This window comes from Salvelinus sp. IW2-2015, unplaced genomic scaffold (assembly GCF_002910315.2).
Source record: "Salvelinus sp. IW2-2015 unplaced genomic scaffold, ASM291031v2 Un_scaffold2109, whole genome shotgun sequence".
NCBI lineage: Eukaryota > Metazoa > Chordata > Actinopteri > Salmoniformes > Salmonidae > Salvelinus > Salvelinus sp. IW2-2015.
In genome coordinates, this window is record NW_019943447.1 from 46,102 (window position 1) to 64,191 (window position 18,090).

General features: G+C 45.3%; 1 protein-coding gene across 1 annotated transcript in view; it reads left to right on the top strand.

The window, feature by feature from the left end:
* The first annotated feature begins 5,762 nt into the window (after positions 1-5,762).
* Positions 5,763-18,090, top strand: part of LOC139024996 (streptococcal hemagglutinin-like) — a 13,023-nt gene continuing 695 nt past the window's right edge. Inside the window, exons 1-2 of the mRNA XM_070439994.1 lie at positions 5,763-5,828; positions 16,922-18,046. Coding sequence (XP_070296095.1) covers positions 5,763-5,828; positions 16,922-18,046 — 1,191 coding nt within the window. The remainder of the gene's footprint in view (positions 5,829-16,921; positions 18,047-18,090) is intronic.

Below are 18,090 nucleotides of genomic sequence, written 5' to 3' on the forward strand. Positions count from 1 at the left end.
CACACACACACACACACACACACACACACACACACACACACCACACACACACAACACACACACACACACACACAACCGCGCGCGGCCCGTGTGAAATATTTCACCCCCTCAACATGTTATGATACCCTTTCAGTCCAGTCCTTTTATTTTGTGTGAGAGGCTCCACACCCATTACATATGTCAAATGCCTTGGTAAGGGGGGTGTGGCAGTTGAAATGGTCTGGATAACCTCAAAATTCATTGATATATCAAACAAATCCTGTTCGACTTTGCTTACTCAGTTTCTATTTGTCTCAATGGATCTCGTTGAATAGGCCCTGTTCGTCTTCAAGCCATTCAATGGTATAATAACTTCCCCAACAGTTGAGTGCGAGTTCAATGCCTGTGAATGGCAGGCGGGGCACGAAAACATTTTGAAGGAGTCCTCACTGTATCTATAACTCTCTAGATCTCCAGCCAAAATAAAACACGTCGAAGGAGTCCTCACTGTGTCTCTCTCTAACTCTCTATACCTCCGACCAAATGGTCTGCCTGTTTGTCACAGAGTCCGTGTCAGAGACAAGCTTTTGAAACTGTAATAACAGTGAAGGATGTGAGACTGACACTCTTAACCCTACTGTATAAACACACATGAACCTTCTCAATGGCAGGAAACAAGTCTCTCACGGCTGGTAGTCAAAACAAGTTTCTCACTCTCTCATCTTGCCGAAAGAAAAGATTCAGTTCTTTTTTCTTTTTTTTTTTTGCCCACAAACCACTGCTACTACTGGTACTGTAGTACTCTTCCTGTATACACTAGAGGGCTGCTCCTTGGTCCTTGAAGTGGACACAGAAGTTTTCAAAAAACATCTACTTAGAAGATTTACCGTCTCCAGTCCACTTTATGGGCACTGCGGTTCATTCCATATTTCTCTATAAAAAAAAAATTCAACCACCATGTCTTTAGTTGTTGCCTTGACAATTACAAACAGAATTCCTCTCGTTTAGGAATTGTTTGGTGAAATCTGCCCACCGTGGGCCTCAAATAATTTCCACTCTGAAAGATTTATAGTACATTTTACACCGTCGCTGTGTTTACATTAGGGAAGTGGGTGTAAACGAAGTGTGATGGTGAATGTTTTATGTATATCCCTTGGTGTGGTGCATCACGGTAGCAGGATGTGATGCGAGACAATGACAGCCCAGCKCAGCCTGCCTGGCCCAAGCTTGAACCAACCGGGAATGTTTTGGCACGAGGATCCTGCCTGGCTGCACAAATGTGGGAGTGTGGGTAAATGGGTTAGGGTTAGTATTCTACAGTATACTATAACATTCTATAGTAAGTACTACACATAATCGAGGGAAACTGTAGTATAGTATTCTACAGCATACTACAGTTACCTACATAATTCTATAGTAAGTACTGTAGTATTTTTTTAATGTGGGCTAGTCCTTGGATATGTCCCAAAATGGCACCCTATTCCCTATGTAGTGCACTACTTTTGACCAAAGCCCTATTTAGGGCACTACTTTCTATGGACCCTAGTCACAAGTAGTGTACTACACAGGCAATAAGGTGCTATTTCGGATGCAGCCCTTACATGTTGACTACACCAAGCCAGCGCCATCTTGTTTTTCTCCACCCACACCAGACGCGATCAGGACACGCAGGTTGAAATATCAACATTTACTCTGAACCAACTATATTCATTTGGGGACAAGTCAAAACACATGAAACATTCATGGACATTTATTTAGCTAGCTTGCTYTTGCTAACTAATTTGTCCTGGGAGATAAACATTGGGTTGTTATTTTACCTGAAATGCACAAGGTCCATTTTTTTTCTGGATCTTTGTAGAATTTTGAACCGATTTTGAAGTCACACAAAATCGTGTGTTTCTCTACACCGACAATTAATCCACAGATAAAAAGGGGAAACTTCTGTGGACTTTATTTGGCGGTTTGGCAACCAACTTTAAGGTGCATTACCACAACCAACTGGACTGGAGTGTGGACCTCAGTTCAGCTTTCAATCACCCACGTGGGTATATGCTCCTAACAACCAATGAGGAGATGGGAAAGGCGGGACTTGCAGCGCGTTAAGCGTCAAAAATAGAACCAAGTTGTATTTTAGCGCCTGGCTACGCAGACGCTCGCAAGCAGTTTGGATGAAGTGATTGAATAACATGTATGTGTAAATGTATTTTGCAGTGCTCGTGCACGTGACAGGAGCAGCGTGGTCAGCATGGMAGCTACGTCTCCCACACAGGGAGTTCAGCCACTTGAGATATTAAATGCTCTCTGGAGATGTGCCTCTATTAGCACACAGGTGTAGGATCTTAATTAGACCCGTTTTTCACAGCAGGAAAATATGAATTATTGGCTGGATTATAATGAATATGGACATTTTTGTAGGGAGGGGTTGATACATTTTTAGTTACAGCAAATCAAGCCTGGTATTTTAAAGTGGAAATTACAAACTTAGAAGCCTTTTTAAACCTTGAATACACCACCAGCTTGGACATTTCCTGCAACAACAGGGTGATCAAATTAAGATCCTACATCTGTATTTACCCTCAATAGACCATGAAGTCCCTGAATATTCAATATATTCAACTAACTAACTTTAAATTAAGTCAAACATTTTTTACTCAGTCATGCAGGATTTGCCCCTTGATTTGCTATTTTACTGTGCTTTTAACAATATGACTCAACACATCTTTATTTTTCTTTCAGGCGAGAGTTGACTCCATTGACTTTGTTCTGAGTAATGTGCAACATTGATTTTGACCTGATTTTGATGACTGTTGCCTTCCAGTCCACTGAGAGAGAACAAAAGGTAGGTGGCACAGGGATTGACTGTAATTGCAGACTTCCCAATAGAGGCATTCTCATTACACTGACACAATAAAAGGAACACCTGTTTTCAAATGATGACTATTTTGGGGGTAATAGGTTTTCCGTCAGAGGCATCAAATGGCACCCTATTTCCTATTAAAGTGCACAACGTTTGACCGGGGCTCATCAGGAATAGGGTGTCATTTGAGATGCACACAGAGAGACGAACCTGATATTTAGTATAAATTTGGCACCAATATTGAATTTTAAAAGCCTGTTATATTAAATGAAGTGTCCTTTAAAACAGATCAAATAAAACAATTARATAAATCTGATTTTTAATATGAATAAATACTTGCACCTTCTGTGAATTCTAGGAAGATTTTAACCCACTTGACCCCAACAGTTTTCACCGTCATTTTTAAGTCCTAGTTATTTTGTTGCTTTTACAAAGTCATTTCTGGAGATTATTATCTATTTAATGTGATTAGTTATTCATTTTAAGAAATAAAAGGTTGGTTCTACTAATTTTGGCCATTTTGTGGTTGGATACTGAATGAGCCAAGCATAACATGTCAACCATGTCACTCATAGATAGACAGGCTAGAAATGTTTTAACCATTTCTAAAGAAAATTGTGAAGCTTGCATTCCTGAAAGCCCCTCCCTGTTTCACACAACAGGGCAATTAATGGCTGATTTGAATGATGAAATCGTCAACCCTTTTTTACCATCAACCCTGTTTACAGTCAACCTTGTTACCGTCAACCCTGTAACTTTATGTGACTCTTAATAGGCACTTGAGATGGGAAAACATCTTTTATCAAGTTGAACATGTGCTCTTCATGGCAAAATATACAAACTAAGTAAAATAACAACGTTTTTTTTTCTTCACCAAGTTACATTTCGTGGAATGTCCCATTTATCTCCAGACTGTCTGGCTAAGGTTAAGTAGAGGAGGTAAAGGCCAACTAATTACGACTGTAGCTTCTGTCTTTCCCTCTGTTCCTCCACTCCTCCTGTCTGCCATCCTTCTCTCTGCATGACTTATTGCCCCACGGGGTCACCTGTCAGTCATTGCTGTGACAACAGCCAACCACACAACATCAGACAGTAGGTGGAATGGTTGTTTAGCGTAGTCGTAGTGAAAGGACAGGTCTCTTGAAATGCTGCTGTTAGAGATCACCCCCTCTGGGCTTTCGCCTCAGACAGGTAAAACCTGATTGTGTCTACCAATAGGCTGTCAGTCACAGGACCAGCCGTCTGCACTCTGTTAGCCTGACAGATGCCTTAACCTCCTCTCTCCGACGTCTCCGTCCCTTTCACACCACCTCACATCACCTCAGAGACCAAAGCCAGGGTCAGCTAGACCTGAACTTGGGACTCCACCCAGAGATTCACCTGTACAGCCTCTAAAGAGCTGCTCATCTAACCATCTATCATGTTGGCACATCTCTCCATCRCACTGAGTCACGTTCAGCTTGGCTGGGCATGCATTGTTATCGTCAAAGTCTCTGGTGCTTTGTGAGTCACAAGTACAAACTGTCAAACTAACAAACTCAGTTAAAGGAAAATCATCTGTTAAATGGTTGTAAAAAGAAAACAGAATATTCAGTGGTGAAGTGATTGTCGCTCATGTTTCGTTGGTGTTCAACGGTGTATTCATTACAGGAAACACCGTATTCTACTCCAACACCTGTTCTGATTGTACTGTGTAAATGTACTGGGCTCACCATTAAACTAATAGGAGATTATAAGGCTTAAAGGAATGAGGTATAGGTTCGATGTCATAATACGCTTTGTGTTGGACTTTATATTAACCACAGGTGAAGAGATAGGCCTTCTCGTTATATTAACCACAGGTGAAGAGATAGGCCTTCTCGTTATATTAACCACAGGTGAAGAGTTAGGCCTTCTGCGTTATATTACACAGGTGAAGAGATAGGCCTTCTCGTTATAATACACACAGGGAAGAGATAGGCTTCTCGTTAATATTACCACAGGTGAAAGAGATAGGCCTTCCTCGTTATATGTAATCACAGGTGAGAGATAGGCCTTCTCGTTATATAACACAGGGAAGAGATAAGGCCTTCTTCGTCTCCGAGCAGGTCTGTGTCTCATAGACTACAAACACAGCAAACGTGAATCCGTATCATTCAAATGAATATGTTATGTTTGGTATGTTTTACATAAGACAGATGGTTAACTTAGGGGCAAAAATTAACTTAGGGTGATTGGTCGGGTGGATGGATGACCCAAAGGTTGCGAGTTCGAATCTCATCATGGGACAACTTTAGCATTATCAACTTTAAACCCATACTTATGACTCTTTTAGCTACTTTCGCAACTATTTAGCATGTTAGCTAACCTTTCCCAACACTAACCTTAAATCATTTAGCTAACCCTGTCCCTAACCCTAACCTTAATCCTTTTAGCTAACCCTTCCCCTAACCAACCTTAATCTTTTTTAGCTAACCCTGTCCCTAACCCTAACCCTTTAACCTAACCCCTAAACCTAACCCTAGCCTAGCTAATGTTAGCTAACCCTTCCCCTAACCCTAACCTTAATCCTTTTTAGCTAACCCTGTCCCTAACCCTAACCTGTAACCTAACCCCTAGCCTAGCTAATGTTAGCTAGCTAAAGTTAGCCACCTAGCTTAAAATTTGCTAGCATATCATATTTTTGCAAATTCGTAACATATAATGAATTGTAATTCGTAACATATATGAAATGGGTGATGGACATCACAAAGAATACATAACATACGAAACGTAAGATATCATACTAAATGTCTCGGATTTACTTACAGAATATACAATGTCTCTGAGACCGTTTTTGTCGCCGAGTCATGACACACCTGCTCAAGGTGAAGAGATAGGCCTTCTCTCTTTGAGTCATGACCACACCTGCTCAGTGAAGAGAATTAGGCCTTCTCCTTTTCGAATCATGACCACCACCTGCTCAGGTGAAGAGATAGGCTCTCCTCTTCGAGTCATGACCACACCTGCTCAGGTGAAGAGATAGTGCCTTCTCCTCTTCGAGTCCATGACCACAACCTGCTCAGGTGAAGAGATAGGCCTTCTCCTCTTCGAGTCATGACCACACCTGCTCAGGTGAAGAGATAGGCCTTCTCCTCTTCGAGTCATGACCACACCTGCTCAGGTGAACCATGGGACAGTAGTCCGATCAGGATTCCTGTGTACAATTCACAACAGTTACACAATAACCCATAATGACAAAGCAAAAACAGGTTTTTAGAAATGTCTGCAGATGTACTGTATATATTTTTGTTAACAAAAATACCTTATTTACATAAGTATTCAGACCCTTTGCTGTGAGACTCGAAATTGAGCTCAGATTAATCAGGTTTTCATTCACCATCATTAAAGATGTTTCTACAACTTGATTGGAGTCTACCTGTAGTAAATTCAATTGATTGGACATGATTTGGAAAGGCACACACCTGTCGACATAACGTCCCACAGTTGACAGTGGATGTCAGAGCAAAAACCAAGCCATGAGGTCGAAGGAATTATCCGTAGAGCTGCAAGACAGGATTAGGTCGAGGCACAGATCTAGAGAACAGTACCGAAAAATTTCTGCAGCATTGAAGGTCTCATAAAACAAAGTGGCCTTCTTATAAGGAAGAAGTTTGGAATCACCAAGACTCTTCCTAGAGCTGGCCACCCAGCCAAACTGAGGAATCGGGGGAGAAGGGCCTTGGTCAGGGATGTGACCAAGAACCCAATGGTCACTCTGACAGAGCTCCACAGTTCCTCTGCGGAGATGGGAGAACCTTCCTGAAGGACAACCATCTCTGCAGCACTCCACCAATCAGACCTTTATGGTAGAATGGAAGCCACTCCTCAGTAAAAGGCACATGACAGTCCGCTTGGAGTTTGCCAAAAGGCACCTAAAGACTCTCAGACCATGAGAAAAAATTTGTTTGATGAAGGTTTGATGAAACCAAGATTGAACTCTCTCCCTCTCCCTATCCCAGTTTGTTGTGCCCACATGCTTCAGTTATCTTTGCCTACCCAAGAAGGCAAAGATAACTGAACTAAATGACTACCACCCCGTAGCACTCATTGTCATCATGCAGTGCTTTGAGAGACTAGTCAAGGATCATATCACCTCCACCTTACTGGCCACCCTAAACACACTTCAGTTTGCATACCGCCCCAATAGGTCCAAAGTCGACGCAATCGCCATCACACTGCACACTGACCTATCCCATCTGGACAATAAGAATACAGTTGAAGTCGGAAGTTTACATACACCTTAGCCAAATACAGTTGAAGTCGGAAGTTTCAATACACCTTAACCAAATACATTTAAACTCAGTTTTTCACAATTCCTGACATTTAATCCTAGTAAAAATTCCTTGTCTTAGGTCAGTTAGGATCACCACTTTATTTTAAGAATGTGACATGTCAGAATAATAGTAGAGAGAATGATTTATTTCAGCATTCCCAGTGGGTCAGAAGTTTACATACACTCAATTAGTATTTGGTAGCATTGCCTTTAAATTGTTTAKCTTGGGTCKAACYTTTRGGGTAGCCTTCCACAAGCTTCCCACAATAAMTTGGGTGAAWTTTGGCCKATTCCTCCTGACAGAGCTGGTGTAACTGAGTCAGGTTTGTAGGCCTRCTTGCTCGCACACYCTTTTTCAGTTCTGCCCACAAATTRTCTATAGYATTMAGGTCAGGGCTTTGTGATGGCCACTCCAATACCTTGACTTTGTTGTCCTTAAGCCATTTTGCCACAACTTTGGAAGTATGCTTGGGGACATTGTCCATTTGGAAGATCCATTTGCGACCAAGCTTTAACTTCCTGACTGATGTCTTGAGATGTTGCTTTAATATATCCACATAATTTTCCTGCCTCATGATGCCATCTATTTTGTGAAGTGCACTAGTCCCTCCTGCAGCAAAGCACCCCCACAACATGATGCTGCCACCCCCGTGCTTCACAGTTGGGATGGTGTTCTTTGGCTTGCAAGCCTCCCCCTTCTCCTCCAAACATAACAATGGTCATTATGGCCAAACAGTTCTATTTTTGTTAATCAGACCAGAGGACATTTCTCCAAAAAGTACGATCTTTGTCCCCATGTGCCGTTGCAAACCGTAGTCTCGATTTTTTTATGGCGGTTTTGGAGCAGTGGCTTCTTCCTTGCTGAGCGGCCTTTCAGGTTATGTCGATATAGGACTCGTTGACTGTGGATATAGATACTTCGGTATCTGTTTCCTCCAGCATCTTCACAAGGTAATTTGCTGTTGTTCTTGGATTGGTTTGTATTTCTCGCACCAAAGTACGTTCATCGTTAGGAGACAGAACGCGTCTCCTTCCTGAGCGGTATGACGGCTGCGGGGTCCCATGGTGTTTATACTTGCGTACTATTGTTTGTACAGATGAATGTGGTACCTTCAGGCATTTGGATATTGCTCCCAAGGATGAACCAGACTTGTGGAGGTCTACAATTTATTTTGATTTTCCCATGATGAAATTCCCCTTGAAATACATCCACACCTCCAATTGACTCAAATGATGTCAATCAGCCTATCAGAATATTCTAAAGCCATGACATCATTTTCTGGAATTTTCCAAGCTGTTTAAAGACACAGTCAACTTAGTGTATGTAAAACTTCTGACCCACTGGAATTGTGAAATAATCTGTCTGTTAACAATTGTTGGAAAAATGACTTGTGTCATGCACAAAGTAGATGTCCTAACCGACTTGCCAAAACTATAGTTTGTTAACAAGAAATTTGTGGAGTGGTTGAAAAACAAGTTTTAATGACTCCAACCTAAGTGTATGTAAACGTCCGACTTCAACTGTATATAAGAATGGTGTACATTGACTACAGCTCAGCGTTCAACACCATAGTACCCTCCAAGCTCATCATCAAGATGGAAGCCCTGGGTCTCAACCCCGCCCTGTGCAATTGGGTCCTGGACTTTCTGACGTGCTTCCCTCAGGTGGTGAAGGTAGGAAACAACATCTCCACTCCGCTGATCCTCAACACTGGGGCCCCACAAGGGTGCGTAATCAGCCCCCTCCTGTACTCCCTGTTCACCCACGACTGCATGGCCATGCACCCCTCCAACTCAATCATCAAGTTTGCAGACGACACAACAGTAGTGGGCTTGATTACCAACAACGACGAGACTGCCTACAGGGAGGAGGTGAGGGCACTCTGAGTGTGGTGTCAGGAAAACAACCTATCACTCAACGTCAACAAAACTAAGGAGATGATCGTGGACTTCAGGAAATGACAGAGGGAGCCCCCCCCCTATCCACATCGAAGGGACAGCAGTGGAGAAGGTGGAAAGTTTTAGATTCCTTGGCGTACACATCACAGACAAACTGGAATGGTCCACCCACACAGACAGTGTGGTGCAACAACACCCAAAACCCTGACAACATTTTACAGATGCACAATCGAGAGCATCCTGTCGGACTGTATCACAACCTGGTACGGTAACTGCACCGCCCTCAACCACAAGGCTCCCCAGAGGGCGGTGCGGTCRGCACAAAGCATCACCGGGGGAAAACTACCTGCCCTCCAGGACACCTACACCACCATGTCACAGGAAGGGCAAAAAGATCATCAAGGACAACAACCACCCGAGCCACTGCCTGTTCACACCGTTACCATCCAGAAGGCGAGGTCAGTACAGGTGCATTAAAGCTGGGGCCGAGAGACTGAAAAACAGCTTCTATCTCAAAGCCATCAGACTGTTAAACAGCAATCATTAACTCAGAGAGACTGCTGCCTACACTGAGACTCAATCACTGGCCACTTTAATAAATTAATCACTAGTCACTTTAAACAATGCCACTTGAAATAATGCCACTTTAATAATGTTTACATATCTTACATTACTCATATCACATGTACAGTATATACTGTATTTTATACCATCTTTTGCATCTTGCCCATGCCGCTCGGCAGTCGCTCATCCATATATTTCTATGTAGATATTCTCATTCACCCCTTTAGATTTGTGTGTATTCGGTAGTCGCTGGGGAATTGTTAAATTACTTGTTAGATATTACTGCACTGTCAGAACTAGAAGCACAAGCATTTATCTACACTCGCATTAACATCTGCTAACCATGTGTATGTGACCAATAAAATTTGATTTGATTTTGATTTTGATTTGACTCGAGGTTTTGATTTGACTCTGTAATCGCTGCCAAAATGTGCTTCAACAAAGTGCTGAGTAAAAAGGTCTGAATGCTTATGTTTTTGCTTTGTCATATGGGGTATTATGTGTAGATTGAGGAGGAAAAAAGTCCAAGGGGGCCTGAATACTTTCAGAATGAACTGTAGATATCAGTACATACTTCAACAGCTCCACAGCTGTTCTGAAGGCTTAGCAAATGAACAACTGTAGTTGCATTCCAAATGACATCCTATTCCTTATAGAGTGCCCTACTTTTGATCAGTTTTCATAGGGCAACTGGTCAAATGTAGTTCACTACATAGGGAATATGATGACAATTAAGACACATCCTGTTTTTCCTCCACAGCTAATGGGACATAATATTTTCCTTGCAGTTGCAAATGTTTGCATTGTGTCATCGTGTAGTCATCCATGGTTGGCTTGTCATAACAGACAGCATCGCTTAGCAGCATTGGCTGAGCAGTAACAAAACAGGGTGGCGTTTGGCGGCCGAGGCCTGATCGTTTTGACACGGCTTTTCAGATTTCAAAACATGAATACTCTTTTAAAGTCTCAGGTGAATCACCGGAGATCACGTCTCTGAAGAGGGCAGGCTTGTTGTTTTATGAGATCTACTGTCCACATCTCGACTGTGGTCCTTTTCTCTCTCTCTCTTACATCCAAACCCAAACCAAAGAGAACATGGACGGTAAGGAATTCAGAATAAATATTTTGAGTTCTCGTAAAGAACACTGAGACATTCATTCACATATAAACAATTTAACAATTTAAACTCTGACTCATCAGACCAAATCACACTCTATATTGTCTCCATGCCAACACTGCTGCTGCCTACTGTGTCTCTGTTGCAGTGGTTTCCGTCTTTGTTCCATTCTCTCTGTAGATTTTTCAATAATCACCATGCACTAACCATGATCTGTTTTCATCTCTTCACATCTCTCTCTCTTTGCTTCCTCTCCTCTCCTCTCCTCTCCGGCTCCTCTCCTCTCCTCTCCTCTCCTCTCTCCTCTCCTCTCCTCTCCTCTCCTCTCCTCTCCTCTCCTCTCCTCTCTCTCTCCTCTCCCTCTCTCCTCTCCTCTCCTCTCCTCTCCTCTCCTCTCTCTCCTCTCCTCTTCTCTCCTCTTCTCTCCTCTTACCGATCCTTGGTTCTGTCCTTCATTTCCTAAACACTCATCCCTCCATATCTTCACCTTTACAATGATTTTGGTTTGACTGAAACTAAAACTCCCCTCCAACCTTGTCCCACAATAAACATACCCCTTAATGGCCACACGCCAAATTGGACTCATACCCACCGCCCTAATCCTAACTCCGACCTCCAAACCTAACCCCACCGCCCTAATCCTAACCCTGACCTCCAAACCTAACCCCACCCTTTTGCCCTAATCCTAACCCTGACCTCCAAACCTAACCCCACCGCCCTAATCCTAACCCTGACCTCCAAACCTAACCCCACCCTTTTGCCCTAATCCTAACCCTGATCTCCAAACCTAACCCCACCCTTTTGCCCTAATCCTAACCCTGACCTCCAAACCTAACCGCACCCTTTTGCCCTAACCTAACCCTGACCTCCAAACCTAACCCCCCGCCCCACCGCCATAAATCCCCAAACCTAACCCCATCTACCCCACCTCCCCTCCTTAGCTTCGTATGAAGCAGGCGTGTTAGTGCCCCCCCCCCCCCCAGCAGACCTGCTGATAGCCGCATCGCCAGCCAATCATATTCAGCCATACACAGCTATACTTTACCCCTTCATTAACTGCTGTTCCTAGGTCAGATTATAGCCAGTCAGTCATATACAGCCATACACAGCTATACTTTACCCCTTCATTAACTGCTGTTCCTAGGTCAGATTATAGCCAGTCAGTCATTTACAGCCATACACAGCTATACCTTACCCTTCATTAACTGCTGTTCCTAGGTCAGCCAGCCAGTCAATCAGATCTCTACACAGACCTCGACCCAGGCAGACCTTTACGCTAGTCACTGGTCACCAGTCAGGTCTTATTACCGTCCCACTTATGGTTAAAGTTGGGACTCAAGGAAGGACTGAGCCTAGATCAGTGGTTAGGAGTGAACCTTTATCTTGAGTATCCAGGTATTCTCCAGGGCCCCAGTCACCTCCTACTTCCTGTCACCCTGCCACTTCTCTCTCTCTCATTCGCTGGCTGTGTCTGTCAATCACCCACTCACCCACTCACACTGCTTTTCATGCTGTTGTCATGGTTATAGGGGGAAGTTGTTGTTAAGATATTGTTCTCTCAGGTTGAGGCAGTGTTTACTGTAGAGTACGCTACATACAATACGATTAATTCAACAAAGCACAAACACATAAGTATGTTCTGTGAGTATTATTTGTCTGAATATTGAATTTGTGACTTCACTGTGGTGCTTGATATACTGTCTACTCCCCTTCCACATCCTCCTCGTCCTCTTCCTCCTCCTCCTCCTCCTCTCCCTCTCCTCTCCTCCTCCCTCTCATTCCCCTCCTCTTCCTTCTCCTCTTCCTCCTCCTCACAAATGCGGTTGTATCAATTTGCTTTGTTATGTGAACCTGTACTATGCCTGGCTGTGTCTGGGGAGATTTGGGGATACATATACATGAGTTTTGCCGGCAGAGTCCTCCTGGCCAATTTAGGCCTGGGGGTTGGAGGTGAGGACACAAGGGGATGGATGGAGGATGGAGGGGCAGGCATCAAGACAGGGGTCCTAATAGAACTGCCTGTTAACAAGGCTTTACTCTGATGTCCTCACCTCCGCTCTGCTTCCTGACTGTCTCTCTGCATAATTCCTGCACGCTTTTCTTTTTTTTAAATTTAGTCTCAACTTCGCTACGTCTCGATCGACTGCCGACCTGACAGCTCAGAGTTAAAGACAGACGGTCTCTCTCCTTCATTTGTGCAGCCGTAGGACAGGAAGCGCTCGTGGTAGCTACGTAGGTAATATTGCTCTGCTCTTTTTTTTTTCCTTCTCCGTCTTGGTGAGATGCCTTGTTAAGCTGCTGCCAATCATTGTCAGAGTGGCCTTGTCTTCCCGAGGGGGAGAGTTTTGTTATGGTCCGTTTGTCTCCACAAAAAAAGAAAAATGAGTACACAAAAAACTGCCAGACAGGTCTCGAAGAGATTACATCTCACAACTAGTATTGTTATTTTTCGACTTTTCTCATGCGTTCCCAAACCAACCCCCACACAGACAAGATAGATAGACTAGCCAGACAAGTCAGTCAGACAGACAAGTCAGTCAGACAGACAGACAAGTCAGTCAGACAGACAGGTCAGACAGACAAGTCAGACAGACAAGTCAGACAGACAAGTCAGACAGACAGACAGACAGACAGACAGACAGACAGACAGACAGACAGACAGACAGACAGGACAGGTCAGTCAGACAAGTTGTCAGTCAGACAGACAGAACAGACAGACAGACAGACAGACAGACAGACAGACAGACAGACAAGTCAGTCAGACAGACAGACAGAGAGACAGACAGACAGACAGACAGACAGACAGACAGACAGACAGACAGACAGACAGACAGGACAGACAGACAGACAAGTCAGCAGACAGACAGACAAGTCAGTCAGACAGACAGACAGACAGCAGGTCAGACAGACACTAGAGCTCAGAAAGGAAAGGTGCAGCTGTCTCTGAGAGGAGGGCTGGTGGGTAAGAGGTCAAACAGTTTCCTTGTGTCTCAGGCAGCGTACCAAATAGCACCCTATTCCCTATATAGTACACTACTTTAGACCAGAGCCCTATTCCCTATATATAGTGCACTACTTTAGACCAGGGCCCTATTCCCTATATAGTACACTACTTTAGACCAGAGCCCTATTCCCTATATATAGTGCACTACTTTAGACCAGGGCCCCTATTCCCTATATATAGTGCACTACTTTAGACCAGGGGCCCCTATTCCCATATATAGGGCACTACTTTAGACCAGAGCCCATATTCCCTATATATAGTGCACTACTTTAGACCAGGGCCCTATTCCCTATATATAGTGCACTACTTTAGACCAGGGCCCCTATCCCTATATATAGTGCACTACTTTAGACCAGGGCCCCTATTCCCTATATATAGTGCACTACTTTAGACCAGAGCCCCTATTCCCTATATATAGTGCACTACTTTAGACCAGGGCCCGATTCCCTATATATAGTGCATACTTTAGACCAGGGCTCCTATTCCCTATATATAGTGCACTACTTTAGACCAGGGCCCCTATTCCCTATATATAGTGCACTACTTTAGACCAGGGCCCCTATTCCTATATATAGTGCACTACTTAGAACCAGGGCCCCATTTCCCTATATATAGTGCACTACTTTAGACCAGGGCCCCTATTCCCTATATATAGTGGCACTACTTTAGACCAGGGCCCCTATTCCCTATAATAGTGCACTACTTTAGACCGAGCCCCTATTCCCTATATATAGTGCACTACTTTAGACCAGGCCCCTTTCCCTATATATAGTGCACTACTTTAGACCAGGGCCCCTATTCCCTATATATAGTGCACTACTTTAGACCAGGGCCCCTATTCCCTATATATAGTGCACTACTTAGACCAGGGCCCCTATTCCCTATATATAGTCACTACTTTAGACCAGAGCCCTATTCCCTAATATAGTTGCACTACTTTAGACCAGGGCCCCTATTCCCTATATATAGTGCACTACTTTAGACCAGAGCCCTATTCCCTATATATAGTGCACTACTTTAGACCAGGGCCCCTATTCCCTATATATAGTGCACTACTTTAGACCAGGCCCCTATTCCTATATATAGTGCCACTACTTTAGACCAGAGCCCCTATTCCCTATATATAGCGCATTACTTTAGACCAGGCCCCATAGGACTCTGGTCAGAAGTAGTGTGTGGATAGGGTTCCAATTAGGAAGCAGACACATAGGGTTCCAATTAGGAAGCAGAAGTACGGTGCAGGGCGGTCGGACGGCGCTGTCCTCTGGATGTTCCTAAAGTAAACTCACCTGCATTACAGATTCTCCACAGCAGGCTGACAAGCCCGACCAGCACCGTAGTAGCACCTTTGTTTACCATGTCTTTAGTAAGAGCACACAGGACTCTCCTGGTAGGTCAGGACTCCCCTGTTAGGTCAGGACTCCCTGGTTAGGGTCAGGACTCCCCTGGTTAGGGTCAGGACTCCCCTGGTAGGGTCGGGACTCCCCTGGTTAGGTTATGACTACCCTGGTTAGGGTCAGGACTCCCCTGGTTAGGGTTATGACTTCCCCTGGTTAGGGTTATGACTCCCCTGGTTAGGGGTATGACTCCCCTGGGTAGGGTCAGGACTCCCCTGGTTAGGGTCAGGACTCCCCTGGTTAGGGTTATGACTCCCTGGTTAGGGTCAGGACTCCCCTGGTTAGGGTCACGGACTCCCCTGGTTAGGGTTATGACTCCCTGGTTAGGGTTAGACTCCCCTGGTTAGGGTCAGGACTCCCCTGGTTAGGGTTATGACTCCCTGGTTAGGGTCAGGACTCCCCTGGTTAGGGTCAGGACTCCCCTGGTAGGGTCAGGACTCCCCTGGTTAGGGTTATGACTCCCTGGTTAGGGTTATGACTCCCCTGGGTAAGGTTTAGACTCCCCTGGGTTAAGGTTATGACTCCCTGGTTAGGTTATGACTCCCCTGGTTAGGTTATGACTCCCCTGGTTAGGGTTATGACTCCCCTGGTTAGGGTTATGACTCCCCTGGTTAAAGGTTATGACTCCCCTGGTTAGGGTTATACTCCCTGGTTAGGACTCCCCGTTAGGGTCAGGACTCCCCTGGTTAAGGTTATGACTCCCCTGGTTAGGGTTAGGACTCCCTGGTTAGGACTCCCTGGTTAGGGTCAGGACTCCCCTGGTTAGGGTCAGGACTCTCCTGGTTAGGGTCAGGACTCCCTGGTTAGGGTCAGGACTCCCTGGTTAGGGTCAGGACTCTCCTGGTTGGCCTTCTGACCATAGGGGCTGAATCCTTACTGGACACATTTAGCATAAATACATTTTGTTTCGCACACATTTTTTGTTGTGATTTTTTGTTGTACCTTTATCGACCCTTTATTTAACCAGGAAGTCACATTGAGGTCTGAAGATCTCTTTTACAAGGGTGGCCTGGTTCAAAGGTCATTATAGGCTTACTTTACATATAAACTATCTAACCAGCTATTCATCCAGACTTTCCAAAATGAGTGCAACAACAGGTCATCTCTCCGTTTCAGTAAAAGCAATTCATTTCAAGAAGTGTTTTGGAGATAAGAGTTAAGGGTCAGGGATTGATTGGTCTAGAGATGGATGCATTACATTGACTTTTTATTAATACGCTCGATCACTTGACGGTGAGAGAAATCCTAACCGAAAGGTTGCTGGATCGAATCCACAAGCTGACAAGGTAAAAAAAAAAAATCTCGTTCTGCCCTGAGCAAGGCAGTAACCCACTGTTCCCCGGGCGTTGAAGACGTGGATGTCGATTATGGCAGCCCCCCCGCCCCGCCCCGCCCCCCACCCGCACCTCTCTGGTTCAGAGGGAAGACACATTTCAGTTGAATGCATTCAATTGTACAACTAACTAGGTATCCCCCTTCCCTTTCCCCCTAATGACGTGGCTGTGTAGAGGCAACGTATGCTGTCCCAACAGTCCCTGTCAACACGCGCTGCACTGCAAATAGAATATGAGGTATGAGCTGCGCTCTAGTAACATTATACCACCCAAACATCAAACATCATCCAATGATTTGGGAGATGTTTTTACTTTGAACGTGGATTGGAATGTCTTTATCTTTCCATATACTGGCTAATCTCTCTCTATATTTTTAATGTAATGTATTGTTGTACTCAAATGAGGTAACTCTATGCCTACAGTAAAAAAAAAAAACATTACAGATTTGATCATTCGGAAGATACTCTGATTCTCAGCCTGTCTCAGCCTGTCTACTCAGCCCGTCTCAGCCAGTCTCAGCCTGTCTCAGCCTGTCTCAGCCTGTCTCAGCCAGTCTCAGCTGGCTCAGCCTGTCTCAGCCTGTCTCAGCCTGTCTCAGCAGTTTCAGCCTGTCTACTCAGCCCGTCTCAGCCAGTCTCAGCCCGTCTCAGCCAGTTCAGCCCGTCTCAGCCAGTCTCAGCCTGTCTCAGCCAGTCTCAGCCCGTCTCAGACAGTCTCAGCCTGTCTTCAGACAGTGTCAGCCTGTCTCAGACAGTCTCAGCCTGTCTACTCAGCCCGTCTCAGCCTGTCTCAGCCTGTCTCAGCCTGTCTCAGCCATCTCAGCCAGTCTCAGCCAGTTTCAGCCTGTCTCCTCAGCCTGTCTCCTCAGCCAGTCTCAGCCAGTCTCAGCAGTCTCAGCCCGCTTTCAGCCTGTCTCAGCCTGTCTCAGCCAGTCTCAGCCAGTCCTCAGCCTGTCTTCAGCCAGTCTCAGCCTGTCTCAGCCTGGCTCAGCCTATCTCAGCCTCCTGTCTCAGCCCATCTCAGCCTGTCTCAGCCTGTCTCAGCCAGTCTCAGCCAGTCGTCGATGTCAGTGTTTCAGCCTGTCTCAGCCTGTCTCAGCCAGTCTCCGCCTGTCTCAGCCTGTCTCAGCCTGTCTCAGCCTGTCTCAGCCTGTTTCAGCCCGTCTCAGCCTGTCTCAGCCCAAGTCTCAGCCAGTCTCAGTCTCCAGTCTCAGCCAGTCTCAAGCCAGTCTCAGCCTGTCTCAGCCGTCTCAGCCAGTCTCAGCCTGTCGTCAGCCAGTCTCAGCCTGTCTCAGCCAGTCTCAGCCTTCTCAGCCTGTCTTCAGCCAGTCTCAGCAGTCCTCAGCCTGTCTCAGCCAGTCTTCAGCCTCTAGTCTCAGCCAGTCTCCAGCCCTGTCTCAGCCTGTCTCAGCCTGTCTCCTCAGCCCGTCTCAGCCTGCTCAGCCTGTCTCAGCCAGTCTCAAGCCAGTCTCAGCCCTGTCTCAGCCAATCTCAGCCAGTCTCAGCCTGTCTCAGCCTGTCTCAGCCTGTCTCAGCCTCTCTCAGCCAGTCTCAGCCAGGTCTCAGCCTGTCTCAGCCAGTCTCAGCCTGTCTCTCAGGCCAGTCTCAGCCTGTCTCAGCCGTCTCCTTAATCTCTCTTCTTTTTT